Here is a 19,536-nt window from a genome sequence, read left to right on the forward strand (position 1 = left end):
ACAGGAGGAGGTGAGCTGTGACCTCACCTATTGTGAATGGTGAATCCTATGTTATCTACTGTATATATAGGTGTTATCAGTCATTGTACAGGAGGAGGTGAGCTGTGACATCACCTATTGTGAATGGTGGATCCTGTGTTATCTACTGTATATAGAGGTGTTATCAGTCATTGTACAGGAGGAGGAGGAGGTGAGCTGTGACATCACCTATTGTGTATGGTGGATCCTGTATCTACTATATATAGAGGTGTTGTCAGTCATTGTACAGGAGGAGGAGGTGAGCTGTGATATCACCTATTGTGAATGGTGGATCCAGTATTATCTACTGTATATAGAGGTGTTATCAGTCATTGTACAGGAGGAGGTGAGCTGTGACATCACCTATTGTGAATGGTGGATCCTGTGTTATCTACTGTATATAGAGGTGTTATGAGTCATTGTACAGGAGAAGGAGGAGGTGAGCTGTGACAGCACCTATTGTGAATGGTGGATCTTGTGCTATCTACTGTATATAGAGGTGTTATCAGTCACTGTACAGGAGGAGGAGGTGAGCTGTGACATTACCTATTGTGTATGGTGGATCCTGTATCTACTGTATATAGAGGTGTTATCAGTCATTGTACAGGAGGAGGAGATGAGCTGTGATATCACCTATTGTGAATGGTGGATCCAGTGTTATCTACTGTATACTGTATAGAGGTGTTATCAGTCATTGTACAGGAGGAGGAGGAGGTGAGCTGTGATATCACCTATTGTGAATGATGGATCCTGTGTTATCTACTGTATATAGAGGTGTTATCAGTCATTGCACAGGAGGAGGTGGTGAGCTGTGACATCACCTATTGTGAATGGTGGATCCTGTTCTATCTACAGTATATAGAGGTGTTATCAGTCAATATACAGGAGGAGGTGGTGAGCTGTGACATCACCTATTGTGAATGGTGGATCCTGTTCTATCTACAGTATATAGAGGTGTTATCAGTCAATATACAGGAGGAGGTGGTGAGCTGTGACATCACCTATTGTGAATGGTGGATCCTGTGCTATCTACAGTATATAGAGGTGTTATCAGTCAATATACAGGAGGAGGTGGTGAGCTGTGACATCACCTATTGTGAATGGTGGATCCTGTGCTATCTACAGTATATAGAGGTGTTATCAGTCAATATACAGGAGGAGGTGGTGAGCTGTGACATTACATATTGTGAATGATGGATCCCATGTTATCTACTGTATACAGAGGTGTTATCAGACATTGTAATCTTGTCTGTGATAATGAGATAGCTGTTCAGTGATTTTGCTTACAGATGTTTAGTGCCCTGACCACCCTGATAACATATTTAACACATTGGAATAAAATTGTGAAAGCTTAATAAAAGAAAAACTTTTCTTGTTTTCTATAGCAACCAATCAGAGGGACGATTTTATTTTACTAGCTCTGTTTAACTAGGAAACGCTGAGCTCCGATTGGCTGCTTTGCTCAGCACAGGCAGATTTACATTTAGACAGCTTCCATAAATCTCCCATATTATTTTTCTCGTTTCCAGCCATCAAATATTATATAATCTTTTTATCTACATGAAAAAATAAAATAAAACAGCAGCAGCTGCTAGAAAAATAAAGCTATAGCAGATATCATTTCCATTTTAAAGGCATCATATGGGCAGATTTAGGCGTATAGAGCGTACGCTCCGCTGAATTACGCGCTGCTCGCGATACAAAGTGGTTTTGTGGTAACTTAATGCATTTATCTTGCTCCATGGCATTGATGCATAGTTCAGAAAGCAATTACTCCTGTCTTCAAATCATTTGTTTAGAAAGAAAAAAAAAATCCCCATATAACTCAAAAAGCAAATTGGTATATAAAAAGGCAGCGCGGGCAATGATGCTGGCTGCAGTGGTGTCTATTAAAGCGCAAAACCCACGACGCGCGCTGTGTTTCTTGGCTGGATTTTCACCCACTGAACTGTAAAAAGCGGGATGGAGAAAGCCTATATTTAATGTGACACATTTACCTAACCATCGGGTAAAAGGAACGACTGTTTCACATCATTTTCCCTGCCATGGGTTATAGAACAGCATATTCTTTTATTCTACAAGTCAGCATTTCTCGCACTAAGCTTAAAGAAACATCTTTGGCTTATAACGACAAGGTCAATATTTTATTCTTCCTTTATTATAACCCCAGTCTGATGCAGATATGAGAAAGATTACTATATTATATACAGTCATTGCCAAAAGTGTTGGCACCCTTGAAGTTGTTCCAGAAAATTATGTATTTCTCCCAAAAATTTCATCTGGTTCATTTTTGGGGTTTTATGTGAAACTATGTCCAATTTGCTTTTTTTAATCAGTTTTTTTGTGTTGTTCCAATACACACAAAGGAAATGTCTATAACAAAACATGTGTAACTGCAATAATTTCTGGGAGAAATACTTCATTTTCTGGAACTATACCAAGGGTGCCGACACTTTTGGCCATGACTATTTATTATATGTTTTTTGTTCTATTTTTTTTATTTAGAGTTTTTGTTTGCTTTCATCTTCTTTTTAATCAATGTTGCATGATAATTGATTAGACAACTACGGACTGCTCAAATCAATGGAGACTGTCTCTACAAAATCCACTGACAGTGGGCAGGGACACATCATATTGACAGGAAAAATGGTAACACCCAGTTGTCATTTTAGTCATATTTTTTCAACAAAGTAGAAGAGGAATGGCACAAAACACCGTTCTACATTTTTTTTCCAGAATTCGTATTTTATGGGAAATTTGTGAGTTTACTGAAATGCATCAGGACAGTTTACATATCCTCTTAAAGCTTATACATTGTTGCACCTCTTGAGCATATGAAACTTCATAATATACTAGATAGACAAGAGGATTGGTCCCCATGTCTTAGTCACTGAATTCAGGTTTTCCCTTAATTCCTATTGACCCTGGTGCATAACATCTGGCCCCTCATCTCCGGTGTACAACATCTGGACCCTATCCCCCGCAGTATAATATCCGGCCCCTCCCCACCCCATGTATAACATCCTGCCCCTCACCGCTCCATGTATAAAATCCGACCCCTCACTGCCCCGTGTATAACATCCAGCCCTCTCACCCCCGGTGTATAACATTTGACCCCTCAAAATGTGTATAACAGCCGGCCCCATTGCCCCTTGGTGTATATCATCCGGCCCCTCGCTCTCAGTGTATAACATCAGCCCTTTTTCCCCTGGTTTATAACATCAGCCCCTTGTCCCCTGGTGTATAACATCAGCCCCTTGTCCCCTGGTATATAACATCTGGCCCTATTGTCCCTGGCGTATAACATCCAGCCCCATTGCTCCTTGGTGTATAACATCCAGCCCCTCGCCCTCAGTGTATAACATCAGCCCCCTTAACCCTGGTGTATAACATCCAGACCCATTGTCCCTGGTGTATAACATCCGGCCCCATTGTCCCTGGTCTTTAACATCCGGCCCCATTGCCCCCGATGTAATACATCAGTCCCCATTGCCCCTGGTGTATAACATCTGGCCCCTTGCCCTCGGTGTATAACATCAGTGCCTTTGCCCCTAGTTTATAACATCCAGCCCCATTGCCCCTGGTGAACAACATCCAGCCCGTTGCCCTAGGAGTATAACACCCGAACAGTCTCTTACGGTGTATAACATCCGGCCAGTCACCCCATGTGTGTAATATCCAGCCCCCACTATGATGCTGACCTGCCTTTATTAACGTGACAGAAGGCCCGTGGTAAAGATCTCACTGAACCTAGCGTGGTCCTGTAATAGGAGCCAACAGGGTAACAAGTTAATCCCTTAAATTTCTTCCCTTCTAAATCTTCCCCATCACCTGTGAGTGATATTAATGGGAAATGGAAGAAACCGCAGCAATTCAGCCACGAAGTCGAGACCATGAAATGTTACGGGGGGGGGGGGGGGGGGGGGGTCTGAGTGCTGAGGAGCAAAGGGCAGAAAAGTCACTAATGCTCTGCTGACTCCATAACTGCACAGTCCAGAGAACCTCTGGTAATAACATCAGCACAAACACTGCACCTTCAGAGGAAGCTTCATGGCCGAGCAGCTGCCTGCAGCCTTACACCACCAAGCACAATGCTGAAGGGCGGATGGTATGGTGTAAAGCCGCCAGCGCTGGACTCTGGTGACTTCTGCTCCTGACGAAGCCACACTGTGGCGACACGCGTTGGGCGTTTTTTGCCCCCCCTGACCGGTGCCATGCTGTTGCAGTGTTGTTCCCAGCCTTAGGCAGGTTGTATTTGGCGTTCACAGCTCCTCTATCTCCCTTGGTGCACATCCGTATGCCCTTCTACAGCCATTAGTGCAGATAAATGGGATATTTTTTTGTGCACCATTTCTTGCAGGTCTGTTTATATTCCCTTTTTAGTCTATGATATTCAGGTACCTCCTGACTTTATATCACAGCCTTTAGTCATCTTGCATATAGCACTTTATTTTGCCTATAGCACTTTATCGATGTGGCTATCCATCAAGACTATTATGACATTCAGGATGCATTTATATATATATACTACAAGGTTTATCTGACACACCACTGAATGTCGATTATATGTCTTTTTCTCCCTGACTTAATAGTTGTTTACAGGCAGGTGTGATACTTAGGTTTCCCTCATTTATAGGCTCATATTAATTGTGCTTACAGTCTGTGGGATACCGGGAGTCCTCCTTTTTCTCTCCCCTCTAGACTTTGTAGATTTCATATACAGCACTCTATACATCTACAGCATCTGGGACCTATTCTTTAAGGGCTGTTTGTTCATCTACACCATTTTGTGCACCTGTATAAGGGGACGCTCAGATTTGCTATTATTATACTATATTTATTCATTTATTTATATGGGTCTGTTGAGCTTCATTTCATTCTACATTGTTATGGCCATAACAATCTTTAGCCGCTAAGGCACATAGGGTATATATATTCTTTGACTATCAAGCCATTGTACACTGCATATGTGAATTTGTTCATCTATGGTATAATTGTGTAATATCACGGTACATCAATATTGTATTTTCCTGCATCAGTCTGTTCTCGGTTCTGGGGGGCATCCCCCTTTTGGGGATGTACCTATTTGGTTTTTAATTGTTTTTATTGGGTTTTGTGTCCTGTTTGAATTTAATAAAAATTGAGTATTATGCACAATATTGTTGTTCCTTTGGTGATCCCCGGTATGTATATGTCCTCTCTTTCTCTTGCTTATTGACATTTTTTTGGACATACCCCGGGCTGATCCCAGTTTGATATAAGTATGATGGTGCCCTCCATTCCTCTTTCTCATCGGACTCTGGAGACAACATTCTCTCTGCAGTGACGGATCACACTTGTCTATCTAGCATCTGAAGGACAAGTCTGGGCTGGGTGAATGCCAGAAAGTTACACGCCTGACTGCATTGTGCCTGCTGTACACTTTTTTTAAAAACTTTTTTTCTTCATTTACATTTTTCTAATTCAGTTTTAGTAGATCAAAAACAAGACTGTTCTCATTACATTTGAAGAAGAGAAAAAAACCCTTATCCAAACTTAAGCTCTATTATCCCAGTTCAGTGTATTTCATCGAATTCTTCTTTTTTCCTTCTGAGTTTACAGCAATACTCCAATGATTTACAATGTCTGGCAAGTCTATATCTGGACATCAGCGTATGTGAAAGCTGAGATAAACACAAGACGATGCTGTTATTATGCAGTGTATCATCGGGGAATGCCTGCAGGAAAATTGCCTTTAGTAATGACTGTGTCTGACAGACGAGCCGGAAATACTGACGGCGAAATCCAAAATGTCTCCAACTTTTATCTAAAAGATCTTATCAATGTATTTCTTCTATAAAAAAAAAGTTTTTGTCAATGCGCTTTAGTGTATTTTCAAGTTTATATGTTAAAAGGAATCTGTAAGCACAAAATGACTTTTCAAACCAAGCACAGGCACTTGGTGCACCCTTGGTCTGGCCAAACAGTCTTGTGCTCTTTTCCATCCACTTGTTTAGCATCAGTTTCCACCCTCCTCTTCTTTAATTGACAGCTATGGCTTTACAAGAGGCAGAGATGGATGAAAAATAAGTCGGTGAGGAGGTGCACTGAACTGTTTGGCCACACCAAGGGTGCACCAAGAACCTGTGGTTGGTTTGAACAGTCATTTTGGGCTGACAGACTCCCTTTACACTCATTTTCAGTACAGTTTGCTTATATAAAGTTTGAACATTTCATCTGGTATCAACTCTGGAGTCAGTAACTATTTTCTACTTCTTGGGGGTTGTAAGAGGAAATTACACCATCACCAGCCATTGTGAATGGTAAGGCTGACGGGTCAGAACCAGAAGACAGGTGACAAAATCAGAAGTTGGAAGAATCATCATTAAACTGTCGGAGGTCAGAATGAGAATATCACACATTGTACAAGAGCGGAAGCACAAAAGTGAACCAGAGATGGGAGAAACTAGAACTGGCAATTCCCAGCGGTAACTGGGAGTTCTGATAGGGTTTGGTGCTCTGCCATTGGCCACAGCAGGGAGCTTATTACTCTGGTTGGACAGGCACCCATACTGCCGGACTGGGCAGTACTACAAGTCCCATCCACACTAGTCTCTGTCACTAGACAGAGCCTGAGCCTCCCAGAGCTTCCAGTCTCGACATCTCTTCCATCACTGACGGTGCCTGGTGACAGAAGCAGACATCGCAGTAGCAGGTCAAGCTGGAGATGTGACAAGGTGACCTACCCCTTCACCTACTGTCAATTTTTAGGTAACACCGACATTGCCCCATGATGATACTGAGGTAACGACTTCCACTGCCCCTAGTGGACAATTGTATATTACTTATTCTTACTTTTCATATAGAAATGAATGACACGTTTATTTTTGGATGTTTTTTTCTTTGTTTCTGTATGTATATTAATCTAGGTAGGAGAGTTTGAATATATACAGGTCCTTCTCAAAAAATTAGCATATAGTGTTAAATTTCATTATTTACCATAATGTAATGATTACAATTAAACTTTCATATATTATAGATTCATTATCCACCAACTGAAATTTGTCAGGTCTTTTATTGTTTTAATACTGATGATTTTGGCATACAACTCCTGATAACCCAAAAAACCTGTCTCAATAAATTAGCATATCAAGAAAAGGTTCTCTAAATGACCTATTACCCTAATCTTCTGAATCAACTAATTAACTCTAAACACATGCAAAAGATACCTGAGGCTTTTAAAAACTCCCTGCCTGGTTCATTACTCAAAACCCCCATCATGGGTAAGACTAGCGACCTGACAGATGTCAAGAAGGCCATCATTGACACCCTCAAGCAAGAGGGTAAGACCCAGAAAGAAATTTCTCAACAAATAGGCTGTTCCCAGAGTGCTGTATCAAGGCACCTCAATGGTAAGTCTGTTGGAAGGAAACAATGTGGCAGAAAACGCTGTACAACGAGAAGAGGTGACCGGACCCTGAGGAAGATTGTGGAGAAGGACCGATTCCAGACCTTGGGGAACCTGAGGAAGCAGTGGACTGAGTCCACTGTGTGCAGGAAATGGGCTACAGGTGCCGCATTCCCCAGGTAAAGCCACTTTTGAACCATAAACAGCGGCAGAAGCGCCTGACCTGGGCTACAGAGAAGCAGCACTGGACTGTTGCTAAGTGGTCCCAAGTACTTTTTTCTGATGAAAGCAAATTTTGCATGTCATTCGGAAATCAAGGTGCCAGAGTCTGGAGGAAGACTGGGGAGAAGGAAATGCCAAAATGCCTGAAGTCCAGTGTCAAGTACCCACAGTCGGTGATGGTGTGGGGTGCCATGTCAGCTGCTGGTGTTGGTCCACTGTGTTTCATCAAGGGCAGGGTCAATGCAGCTAGCTATCAGGAGATTTTGGAGCACTTCATGCTTCCATCGGCTGAAATGCTTTATGGAGATGAAGATTTCATTTTCCAGCACGACCTGGCACCTGCTCACAGTGCCAAAACCACTGGTAAATGGTTTACTGACCATGGTATTACTGTGCTCAATTGGCCTGCCAACTCTCCTGACCTGAACCCCATAGAGAATCTGTGGGATATTGTGAAGAGAAAGTTGAGAGACGCAAGACCCAACACTCTGGATGAGCTTAAGGCCGCTATTGAAGCATCCTGGGCCTCCATAACATCTCAGCAGTGTCACAGGCTGATTGCCTCCATGCCGCGCTGCATTGAAGCAGTCATTTCTGCCAAAGGACTCCCGACCAAGTATTGAGTGCATAACTGAACATTATTATTTGATGGTTTTTTTGTTTGTTATTAAAAAACACTTTTATTTGATTGGACGGGTGAAATATGCTAATTTATTGAGACAGGTTTTTTGGGTTATCAGGAGTTGTATGCCAAAATCATCAGTATTAGGCTGGGATCACACACAGCGAGATACAGCCGAGTCTCGCAGGTGAAAACCCAGCTCTGGCACCGGCACTCCAGAGCGGAGCGTGCGGCCGCATAGCAATACTTGGAGCTGCACGCTCTGCTCTGGAGTGCCGGTGCCAGAGCTGGGTTTTCACCTGCGAGACTCGGCCGTATCTCGCAGTAGTGTGATCCCGGCCTTAAAACAATAAAAGACCTGACAAATTTCAGTTGGTGGATAATGAATCTATAATATATGAAAGTTTAATTGTAATCATTACATTATGGTAAATAATGAAATTTAACACTATATGCTAATTTTTTGAGAAGGACCTATATATATATATATATATATATATATATATATTGTATGTATATTTCCAGGTTTATTGGGTGACCCTGCTAGGTTTGTGTTATATGGCTCTGTGTTTATCTACACTCAAAAAATCGCATATATTAGAATTACATGATATATTTGCTCCTATAAATAGGGAGAATTGTCGGAATAAGGTAATATACTAAAATGGGCATCAAACACTTAAAAATAACTAGAAAGCCTGTAATTTTTGCTAGTTTCGAGTGATATGTACTTAATACAAGTCAATCCCATAAAACCTCGGACAGATGGCTGCTTAGCCTTTCAGGCAGATGGTTAATACAGAGATTGGAAGGTATTCAGCATATACTACGTAGAGCTGTGGAAAGCGGTGGCGCACAGGCAGCGGCGTACGTCTATGCTGACGAGCAGACGCTGCGTTTTATTATTTCTCGCTGTATTTAGAAGTTTGGTATCATTTTAGAAAAACAGTTAAGAAATGTCTAATTTTCTTTCATCAAGAAAAGCCAATCCATAAAATGAATTCCCCTGCAGTATTTCACGACGATACTCAGATTTCTTTAGTTATGTATGTAGTGATGAGGAAGCAAAAAATGTAGCAATATTTTTGTTTTTCTTTTTTTGCTTACATTTTTCTTTTTTATACACATTACTACTTTTGGCTTTGTGCATATACAGAAGCGAACACGGGCACTCGGGTTTGTAGATAGCTGTAAAATTGAAATATTCTCCCCCTTAAACAATGATCTATTGGATTTCATCATACATTATTAGAGATAGGCGAATATAGGCAAATATATTCCAGTAGAATTGATTTATACTCAATTTTTAAAAAAAAGATTAATTAGATTCAATAAATCTTGTAATGCATTCTTTTTGTAATTTTTTGCAATTTGCTACAGAGTGGATTCAGCAAAGTGGCGGATGCCATTTTTCTAACAAATAATTATCCATAATAACGTAAAAAAAAAAGAAGTTAAACTCAGCTCGCCCCTCACCGATCTGATCCTCGACACATCTTCCTATCACCGCTTTTGAGCGCCGAGATCCCACAATAATGTGGAAAAGGTCATGACTTGCGCCATGACCTTGCGGGTGCGTGCCTAGAATTCAGGGATTCGGCGCTTGCGGCGGAGATATAAAGATGTGATGAGGACCGGACAAGTAATTATTGTGAGGAGTAGAGGGCCAGAGAGGTGAGTGTAAGGTTTTGCTTTATTGTTTTTGACATCTTATCCTTATTATTATGCTCTGGAGTCTGGAGAGACCCCAGACTTATAATAAAGGACATTAGATTCTGTCAAATTGCATACAGACACAACAAAGAGATGGACTTTCAGTCCAGAGCAAGCTAACTGTTGGAGAATGGCAGAAGCAATTTATGTTACGTAGTTCTAGCGCCTATAGTGCTGGCAGAATTCAGATGGAGAGAAACTACCTATGAAAAAAAAACAAATGGCAAGTTAAAGAGCATGTTGATTCGACGTACTAGACATATATAGTATAGGCACCAAAATAAATTTTAACTTGTTAGGATGAGGACAACAGGATGATGCTTTTTTTTTACAAGTTTGGTGTGAAAGGTTATGTGCACTTTAAATTTAAGCTACAGAATCTAAGCTTCTATAAATGCAGCAGAGTGGAGTGCATTATTAAGTACAATTTGCAAAGTATTAGATGCAATGGTTTTCCCCGCTCATGTATTGCGCCCTCTTAAGAGCTCCGTCAGAAGTACAGCTTTCTGCGCACAGCCGAATGTCTGCACTGTGTCTCCACATACTGTCAGCTGCCTTTAATGTCACTCCTGCTATACTTAGCCTGGATATTTTATTTAACAGCTCTCCTTCCCCGGGCTTTTCTGAAAATGGAAGTTCGAGGCTTTCCGATAGTATATATTTTCCAAAAAGAAATCTGTTGTGACCCCATGGGGCCCTTTCTATTTGACTGAAGGGCTGAGAAGTGATGAGTGTGACACGATCAGCATTTTCGGCAGGGTGCCTGGGACACATTTCCCATAATAGACAGTGCTGTCAGCAGCAGTATGCCTTACAAGCTATGCGGCTTCCTCCAGGGTAGGAGCGATAAGGGACAATAATACATTTTTGTATCTAGGACTATACAGGTAATGCTGCATTATATCTAAGCACCATGATGCACCCTTACTATAGACTTATAGTCCCCAAAATGTTTCTCCTGAGTCATTGTAAAAACACAACCCTTTGCAAATGGTCTTGCTGTCCTGCAAACCTACTTGGGACCATAGTGGCTCTAGGTACAATATATTTTTAATCAAGACTTTTTTTCAAACCACCAGATTTCACAATAAAAGCTGCATAAATTAATAAATATATCTGTTAGATATGAAAATGCTGGTGTACTTGAAGCGCCCCCACTGCCGCAGGGCCGAGGGGTACCCGGTACCGGGCCTCTGAGTCTCTGCTCTGGGGTTGTCACGGTGGCTAGACCCGGTCCGTGACCCTGCCGAGGGGTGCACAGTGAATGATGTGACGGATGTAGATGGTGCAGTGCAGTAAATAACGAGGACACCAGGTTGCAGTCTCTTTACCTCTTTACTGAAGGTTTTAGAGTCCTCAGTCCAGAGCGCTGTCAACAGGGCTGTCAGAGACCGGCCGGTCCAAAGACACATCAGGAGTTCTCTTTACAGGTGGGAATCAGTGTCTACCTTCTAGCGCTGTGTGTTGTAGTCCTTCCCTGCTGAGCTCCCGGGATAGTCCTCACAACTGGTTCTGTCTATCTCTGATGTTCGTTCTCTCCGTCCTCCAGGTGATATGGTAGGACGCACCCGTATGACGGGGTAGGCCTGGAGTTCTTCCGGGACCCTAGAGTCGCCCCTCTCCCACAGCTGCCTCCGTTGTCTGCTTAGGTGTTCAGTGAGACAGCCAACCTTTAATTGGCTGTCCTGCCGTGGTTTGCAGTAGTACTTAAAGTCTCTTACTTGCTCGGCGTTCCGGCCACCGACTGTTTGCGCATCAGAAGGATGTTGCCTCGGTCTAACAGCACGACTCCTTCTGGTCCTAATTCCTCTTTACTGTATTCCCGTTGTGCACTGGTAAGTTCTGCTCTGAGGAGTCTGCCAGGATCCCATCCCTGACAGGTCCTCTCTCTAGCTCTTCCCAGCTACTTCTCTCTGTCTTCCTGTCCAACCCCCAGTTTTACCAGAGTGTGAGGAGTGACCTACTAGATAGGACCACCCCCCCTGGTGGCCGGAGTGTGAAGTGTAGTGAGGTGTTACCTGGTCAGAGGAACTCCTTTAGTGCAATCAGACGTACCATAGCTCCCCATAGTGGCGGAGCCACAATACTGCAACGACCAGGACTCTGGGGCGCTGCATACTTACTTTGAAAATCCACATCAGAATTGCTGTATAATCCTTTATATTAACCATGAGCATTGTAGCAGTCTGGCTAAAGAGTATAAGTGCTCACAAGTCAAAGTTTTAGTCTCTTTTTAACCAGCCTGACTGACAGCTGCAGCTTGTACTGAGTATTGTGAGATCTCAGCAGTGAGGAGGGACACTGAGCAGCTATCAATCAGGCTAGAGGGTGGAGATTCATCAGCTGCAGGGAGGAGGAGCACTAAGAAGCTATCAATTAGGCTAGATGGGAAAAGATTAAACATCTGCAGGGAGGAGGAGCATTGAGAAGCTATCAATCAGGCTAGATGGGAAAAGATTAAGCAACTGCAGGGAGGAGGAGCACAGATAAACTATCAATCAGGCTAGCTGGGCAAAGTTTAAGCAGCTGCAGGGAGGCGGAGCACTGAGAAGCTATCAATCAGGCTAGATGGGAAAATATTAAGCAGCTGAGGGAGGAGGAGCACTGAGAAGCTATCAATCAGGATACAGGGTGGAGATTCATCAGCTGCAGGGAGGAGGAACACTGAGAAGCTGTCAATCAGGCTAGATGGAAAAAGATTAAGCAGCTGCAGGGAGGAGGAGCACTGAGAAGCTATCAGGCTAGATGGGAAAAGATTAAGCAGTAACAGGGAGGAAGGGCACTGAGAAACTATCAATCAGGCTAGCTGGGCAAAGATTAAGCAGCTGCAGGGAGGAGGAGCACTGAGAAGCTATCAATCAGGCTAGCTGGGCAAAGATTAAGCAGCTGCAGGGAGGAGGAATAATGAGGAGCAATCAATCAGGTTAGACTGGTGGAGATTCAGCGTCAGTAGGGAGGATGCACACGGAGGAGCTGTCAATTGGACTTTTGAGATTCAGCAGAAGGAAGAAGGGACATTGAGGAGCTATCAATAAACTTAGGTGTTCAGGGATTCAGCAGCAGCAGGAAGGAGGTACACTGAGCAGCTATTAATCAGGCTTTGTGGGTTGAGACTCAGCACCAGCAGGGAGAAGGGACACTGAGGAGCTGTCAATTGTGGTATGTGGGTTGAGATTCAGTATCAGGGAGAAGGGACGCTAAGGAGCTATCAATAAGGTCAGGTGGTCAGAGATTCAACAGCAAGAAGGAGAAATGATTAAGATCTATCAATCAGTCAAGATGGGCGGAGATTCAGCATCAGCAGGGAGGAGGGACACCGAGGAGCTGTAAGTAAGGTTTTCCGGCATACATTGAGTTTAAACTTGAAAAAAAAGGTTTATACAACCAAACATTCTGACATAAATTATCAAAGTAAGTACATCAGTTTCATCAGGTCTAGGAAAGCTTTTTAATAACTTATGTAATTTGGATTATGAAATCTGGTGACAGATCTGCACTAAAGTTCCACTATCATTACATCTATTCCATGCAATAATTACAGAGTTTAAAGTGATTGATTTAATACTTTTTTTTAATCTGATACTGAGCTCAATGAGCCTGTAATCATCCAGTCTTGAAAATGCTCCCTCTAGTGGCAGCTTCTTTATATAGAAATTTACTCCAGACCGAACAGAGCTGTTTCCCTGCTGCAATATTTGAGTATACTCACTGCCATATTATTGAGCTTTCGTCACTCAACAGAAAATCATTGTATTGTGTTCCAGCTTCGGTAACACACTGTTTGGACAATGCATTCTCAGTCTCATCTGCTTCAATCAAGGCAATCAAGATCCATTACACGTAATAATAAATCATTTCAAAATGCTCACAAAGTGCAAGTCATTGAAATCATGCTGGAAAAATTACTCGGAGGATTTTTTCCGGCTTCTTTTATCAATAAAACATTAGCAGTAGGTTTTATCTGATTAAATCATTTATCATCATAACTGGATGGACCGGGGGTTTAGCGCATTAGTGGAAGAATTCATTGCTAAGTAAATTAAGAGAAATAGAAGCTCTAACGATATGGTAAATGAATATAAGTTACAGCGTGGAAAGTGCTCTGGGATTGGTCAGATTCTGCTAGAAGGGAAGTTTGTACATACGGCATAAAATATTACCAGAAGTGCTGAGTAGCGATGAGCGAATATACTCGGTACTCGAGATTTCCCGAGCACGCACGGGTGTCCTCCGAGTATTTGTAAATGCTCGGAGATGTAGTTTTCAGCGCCGCAGCTGAATGATTTACAGCTACTAGCCAGTATAAGTACATGTGGGGGTTGCCTGGTTGCCAGGGAACCCCCACATGTAATCAAGCTGGCTAAGAGATGTAAATCATTCAGCTGCCACGATGAAAACTAAATCTCCGAGTACTTACAAATACTCAGAGGACACCCGAGCGTGCTCGGGAAATCTCGAGTACCAAGTATATTCGCTCATCACTAGTGCTGAGCAGATCAATTCACAGGACTTGGGTCCATCACCTGGTCAGAAGTTTCGGGCAGCTCTATGGGAGGCTGGCAAATCTCATGTTTTCTGAGCTCTCCGACGCGACCCTCTTGTCCAACGATCAGAGACTACTGACTTGGTTATACCCATGAGTTTCGCAAATTGATCCACCCAACTCAAATTACCTATCTATATAATAAAAAAATAATAAAAAGGTCATAAAAAGGTCATTGAGTAAAGCTAAGCTGAGCATAAAAACAGCTGACGACCCACGGCCCCAACGGCTGAAGGTCCCTTATGGACCTAATGGCCTCAACCAAAGATAAGTCAACCAATATGGACGATCATCAGCTGTACCGGTGAAACGATTAATTGTTCCTTTCATTTGATGGTAAACTGGTGAATATTCAATATCGTTAAAAAGACGGAGTGGGGATGTTGGATTTTTTTGAGGAGCGTTGGCTGCATCATCGGCCGAAAAAAACCAACACGGCTCAATGCAGCCCTCGATGGGTTTTCCCTCACCGAATCATTCATCCAGTCAAGCAAATGTTTGTTAATCAATATTCGTCTCATGTATGGTGGTCTTTGGTGAGTTAAAACAATTTTATATGTAAAGGGGTTGTGTCTGGGCTGTAGTTTATTATTCGAAAACAAACCATGTTTTACTCACCCTCCACATGTCTGAGTCTCCGCCGTCGTTCCTGGTGTTTGGTATTGGCTGTGATGCTGACGTCATATTGACAGTGTTACAGCCAAATACTGAGCTCAGTGATTGGCTGCAGCGCTGTCAATTTGACGTCATCCTAACAGCAAAATGAAACACTGGGAACAGCGGTAGAAACTCAGTGCTGTAGATGGTGATGGTGAGTCAAGTGCGGTTTTTTTTGTCTTTGTATTATTAACTGTACCTGGAGACCAAGGTGTCATGAAAGGGGGCAACCCCTTTAAGTTAAGATTCTGAGAAAAAATTGCACTCAAATGTATAAATTCAAACCAATGGATCATAGCTATAGTCAATAGCAAGGGAATGATCACCTTTATGGTCCAGTCGTTATCCAACCAAAAGAGGATAGCACACCAACAAATGTTTGTGCCTCCTAACCATGGAATAAAACCAAGACCAACATTACAGCAAGGACATGTCACTCTCCACAAGGAGAAACCTTACCCCTTAGACCTCAGTCCAGAGCCTCACACCTAGCCAAATCAGTTCTTATGCTTCGCACTGACGAGGGCCAACAGCCCGAAACACCGTGTCTGCGAACTGAGATACTGATTTGGCTCTTATCCTAAGTAATATTAGATAGAAACATGGAAAGCATGTATGGCTTCTAACAGGATGAACCCACATGGTGCCATATGTAGAAGCCAAATGGAGAAAATGTGCATGACACACCAAGATTAATATATTACCACAGAAAAAATGATGTATTAGTCCCAGAATAAATATAAATAACAACTTTATTGATATGCAAAATATAAACAGGCCAAACAGTGACAATGAAGGGTTAAAACCGACCCTCAAGCCATGGTTGCATATAAGGGGAACAGAGCGGCACCCATAGTCCAGACAATATAATGAAATATGGAACCCATACACAGTCCACCATAACCAACTATTCTTATATGTACACAATAACCCAACAGTGGGGATACAAGAGTAGGACTTACAAAGCATGGGAGCCGAACACATACCAGATAGTAATAAATGCTGGACAGGCGCCGCGGTGTCCCCCTCCTCCCGACGCGCCTTTCGGATGTCCCTTCCTTATGTATGTGTTCGGCTCCCATGCTTTGTAAGTCCTACTCTTTCTTGTATCCCCACTGTTGGGTTATTGTGTACATATAAGAATAGTTGGTTATGGTGGACTGTGTATGGGTTCCATATTTTATTATATGCAACCATGGCTTGAGGGCCGGTTTTAACCCTTCATTGTCACTGTTTGGCCTGTTTATATTTTGCATATCAATAAAGTTGTTATTTATATTTATTCTGGGACTAGTACATCATTTTTTCTGTGGTAATATCCTAAGTAATATTGCAAGACTCGTTAAAGGGTTGCTTGTGACTTGTAGGATCGCTACTTCCAACAGGTGGCGCTATAGAGTTCAAGTCCTCTTTTTCTCTGAAGAGGCAATTTGCATAGCAAGGACATCGTAAGTAACATTTATAGACTATCTTTGGTTCTAATATACAGGGGCTGTCATGTCGGATAAACAGATTCAACACAAAAATGTATGCATAGTCAAACATAAATTTGTACCTTGCTGTATTTGTTAATGCATTGAGTAATAATACTGAGTTTACTTTAGATTCTGAAACAGTGGCCCCTTGAAACATCTATATAAAATTGCAAACTGCAAAACATTATCATATAGTGTAATAATTTCTTGGCAGTTTAAAAACACTGACAAAGATTTACTTGCAATGTAATAGAAAACAATATACTTACAGCCAACCATCATCATTGCGACAGAAAATATCTTCTCTCCATCAGTTGTTGGAGCAATATTTCCAAATCCAATAGTTGTAAGGCTTGTCATGGTAAAGTAGAGCGATGATATGTACAATGAGTACTTACTGGGTCCACCCTCCCACTGTCCTGTACCGGAGGTATTGTATCGATACGGACTGCCAATACTTATTCCCAGTTGGTAAAGCCAGCTGTCATTCTTGGTTGTGTTGTTGGCTTCATTGATAACTTCATAGTCTCCGATACTATACCAAATACAGGCCAGCCAATGGGCAACAAGTCCAAATACGCAGACCAAGAGAACCAGCACCGCGGCACCATATTCCAAATAGTGATCCAATTTCCTGGCTACACGGCCCAATCTCAGGAGTCGCACCACTTTAAGAGAGCTGAAGAGGCTGCTGATGCCCTGGGAAAGACAAAACAGTATTAAATCAGTTGCATTAAAATTACATGGGCATGCTAACACATAATATAAAGTCTTTATTGCCCTGCATCGATGACACAAACCACAAAGACTACTGTGGTGTCAGAAAAACAACCAGCACTTATTTCACTACAATAACTTCGGTCTATCATATAATACTAAAAGTTCTACAATACTACACAACACGCTTATACCACCAAACTATATGTACCTCTGTATTACCATAAGTACCCAAGAGGTAAAGGTGACAACAAGCTCACGGAAAGAGACTTAGAGGGCATGCACAGCTCGACATGACCTACCAGTCTTCACCCAGCTAGCCAGTCTCCTACTTTGCACTGATGAGAGGCAAGAACCCTGGAGCAGATGTCTATAAGTGGAAATTACGATTTGGAATGTTATCATAAAAAGATGAAGATTTTTTTCAGGAATTTTTGGAGCAGAAACTCCCCAAAAACCAAGAGGAGTTCAAAAATGATAATGTTTGATTGGAAAGTTTTTCATCCAAAACTGTTGAAAAACCCCCCACTATGGACTTACCCTAAGGCCTCATTCACACGTCCGATTTTTTTTTCATGTACTAAAAAAAAGTCCGATTCTTTTGACCAGACTCTGATCAGAGTGTAGTACGAGCATCATCCAATTTTCTCATATGTGGCAAAGTTAAAAAAAAAAAAATTCTTCACTTCCTCCAGTTTGACATTCTATAAAAATCGGACAACACTCGGATGTCATTCAAATTCGGTCCTAATTTTTCACAGACCCATTGACCAAAATTGAACATGTCTCTGGGATTTTTCAAGGATTTCTCGACCTATGAAAATTCACAAACATGTGAGTGGCCTCATAGATTAATTGATTGAAAATAAATTTATGGCACTCCTGGTGAGCGCATAAGGTGCCCAAGTAGGGTTCCAAACCGTAATCCATAAGTAGCAGAAAAACTTGGTACTCAGATTTGAGTAAAAATGAAATAATTTATTGGCAATCCATATAGTATAACGTTTTGGGTCTTTTCAGACCTTCATCACAACTGATTGGCCCAATAGAGAAACACAGGTACAAGTGCTATCCATGAAAACCATGGATAGCACTCATACGTGAAAATCGTACGTCTGAGAGGACAAAGTCATTTGGCTACTAGGCTAATTTGACATTTTAGTATTGACTTATAGTATTGCTACTTCCAATAGCTGATACTAAAGACCTCTTTCCATCGTCTATGAAGATGCTGTTGAATGTGTACCAAGTGATTAAACATTTGTTTCACAATTACTATATGTGGATTCAAGTCTAATTTTTCTGAAAAACTGGAGCCAACTGGAAGTATCCAACAGACAACAACTTATGAGGCTGTCATGCTGACCCAAAAATTAAATTTAAGTGCATGGGTATGACTGATATAATTTTACCGTAGGCAAAAAGTATTTCAATTTTGGCTATAAAATTCACAATTTCCCAAATTCATGTGGCAGGGAACAAGGCAGCAGCTCTCTCAATGGGGAAGCACATGGGTTACTCTTGTTCTAACCTCTCCCTTAAGTGGCATGTCATAAAGGGCTAGCACGTCATCTGGATTCCCTTCTAGTTGCATTGGATGACCATTGGCTGATGGAGGGGAACCCCATGTGACTGCTCATTCGTAGTGCCCCATTACAATTTAATTGTAGAAAATTAACAGAAGATAAATGTCCGTTCAACAAGCCGAGAGGTCCGTTGCCATGAGTCCAAAAGTAAGTGGTAGCAAAATTTTATGAATTTGGCACCAAAACTCCAACTAATACTGCAAGATGAAAAATGAAGGGGACTTGGTAAAAAGAAAAATGTATCCAGTAACCAGATCCTCTATTATAAATCACTATGTATTGTAAAAATAAAATTATGCGGTGTTCATCACCAATTGAAAAGCATAATTGAACTGGTGATGGCCAACATGTATTTTTTTTTCCCAATAGATCCAGTTGCTTGGTGTATTTTTCTTTTTACCATCTTTTAAGCCACTTTTCATTTTTGTCTCAAGGTATTACAGTAGTTGCGGTTTGTGGTGCCAAATTAATCAAAATGGTAGACGTGATTCATGAATTTGGCAAGGTGTCAATAATAAGCTTTCTTCCTGACTTAAACTGTCGTTGCGACTTTTAACACCAAAAGTTTGACGTACTCAAAAAATACGCCAGAATGG

At 41.8% G+C, this 19,536-nt stretch overlaps 1 protein-coding gene across 2 annotated transcripts in view; it reads right to left on the bottom strand.

Annotated features, from left to right (window-relative positions):
* KCNH5 (potassium voltage-gated channel subfamily H member 5) overlaps positions 1 to 19,536 on the bottom strand; it is a 537,229-nt gene that overhangs the window by 289,077 nt on the left and 228,616 nt on the right. For both annotated transcript variants that reach the window (XM_077265846.1, XM_077265855.1), the window contains one exon: positions 16,907 to 17,336. In XM_077265846.1, coding sequence (XP_077121961.1) covers positions 16,907 to 17,336 — 430 coding nt within the window. The remainder of the gene's footprint in view (positions 1 to 16,906; positions 17,337 to 19,536) is intronic.

Source organism: Ranitomeya variabilis, chromosome 1 (assembly GCF_051348905.1).
Source record: "Ranitomeya variabilis isolate aRanVar5 chromosome 1, aRanVar5.hap1, whole genome shotgun sequence".
NCBI classification, from domain to species: domain Eukaryota; kingdom Metazoa; phylum Chordata; class Amphibia; order Anura; family Dendrobatidae; genus Ranitomeya; species Ranitomeya variabilis.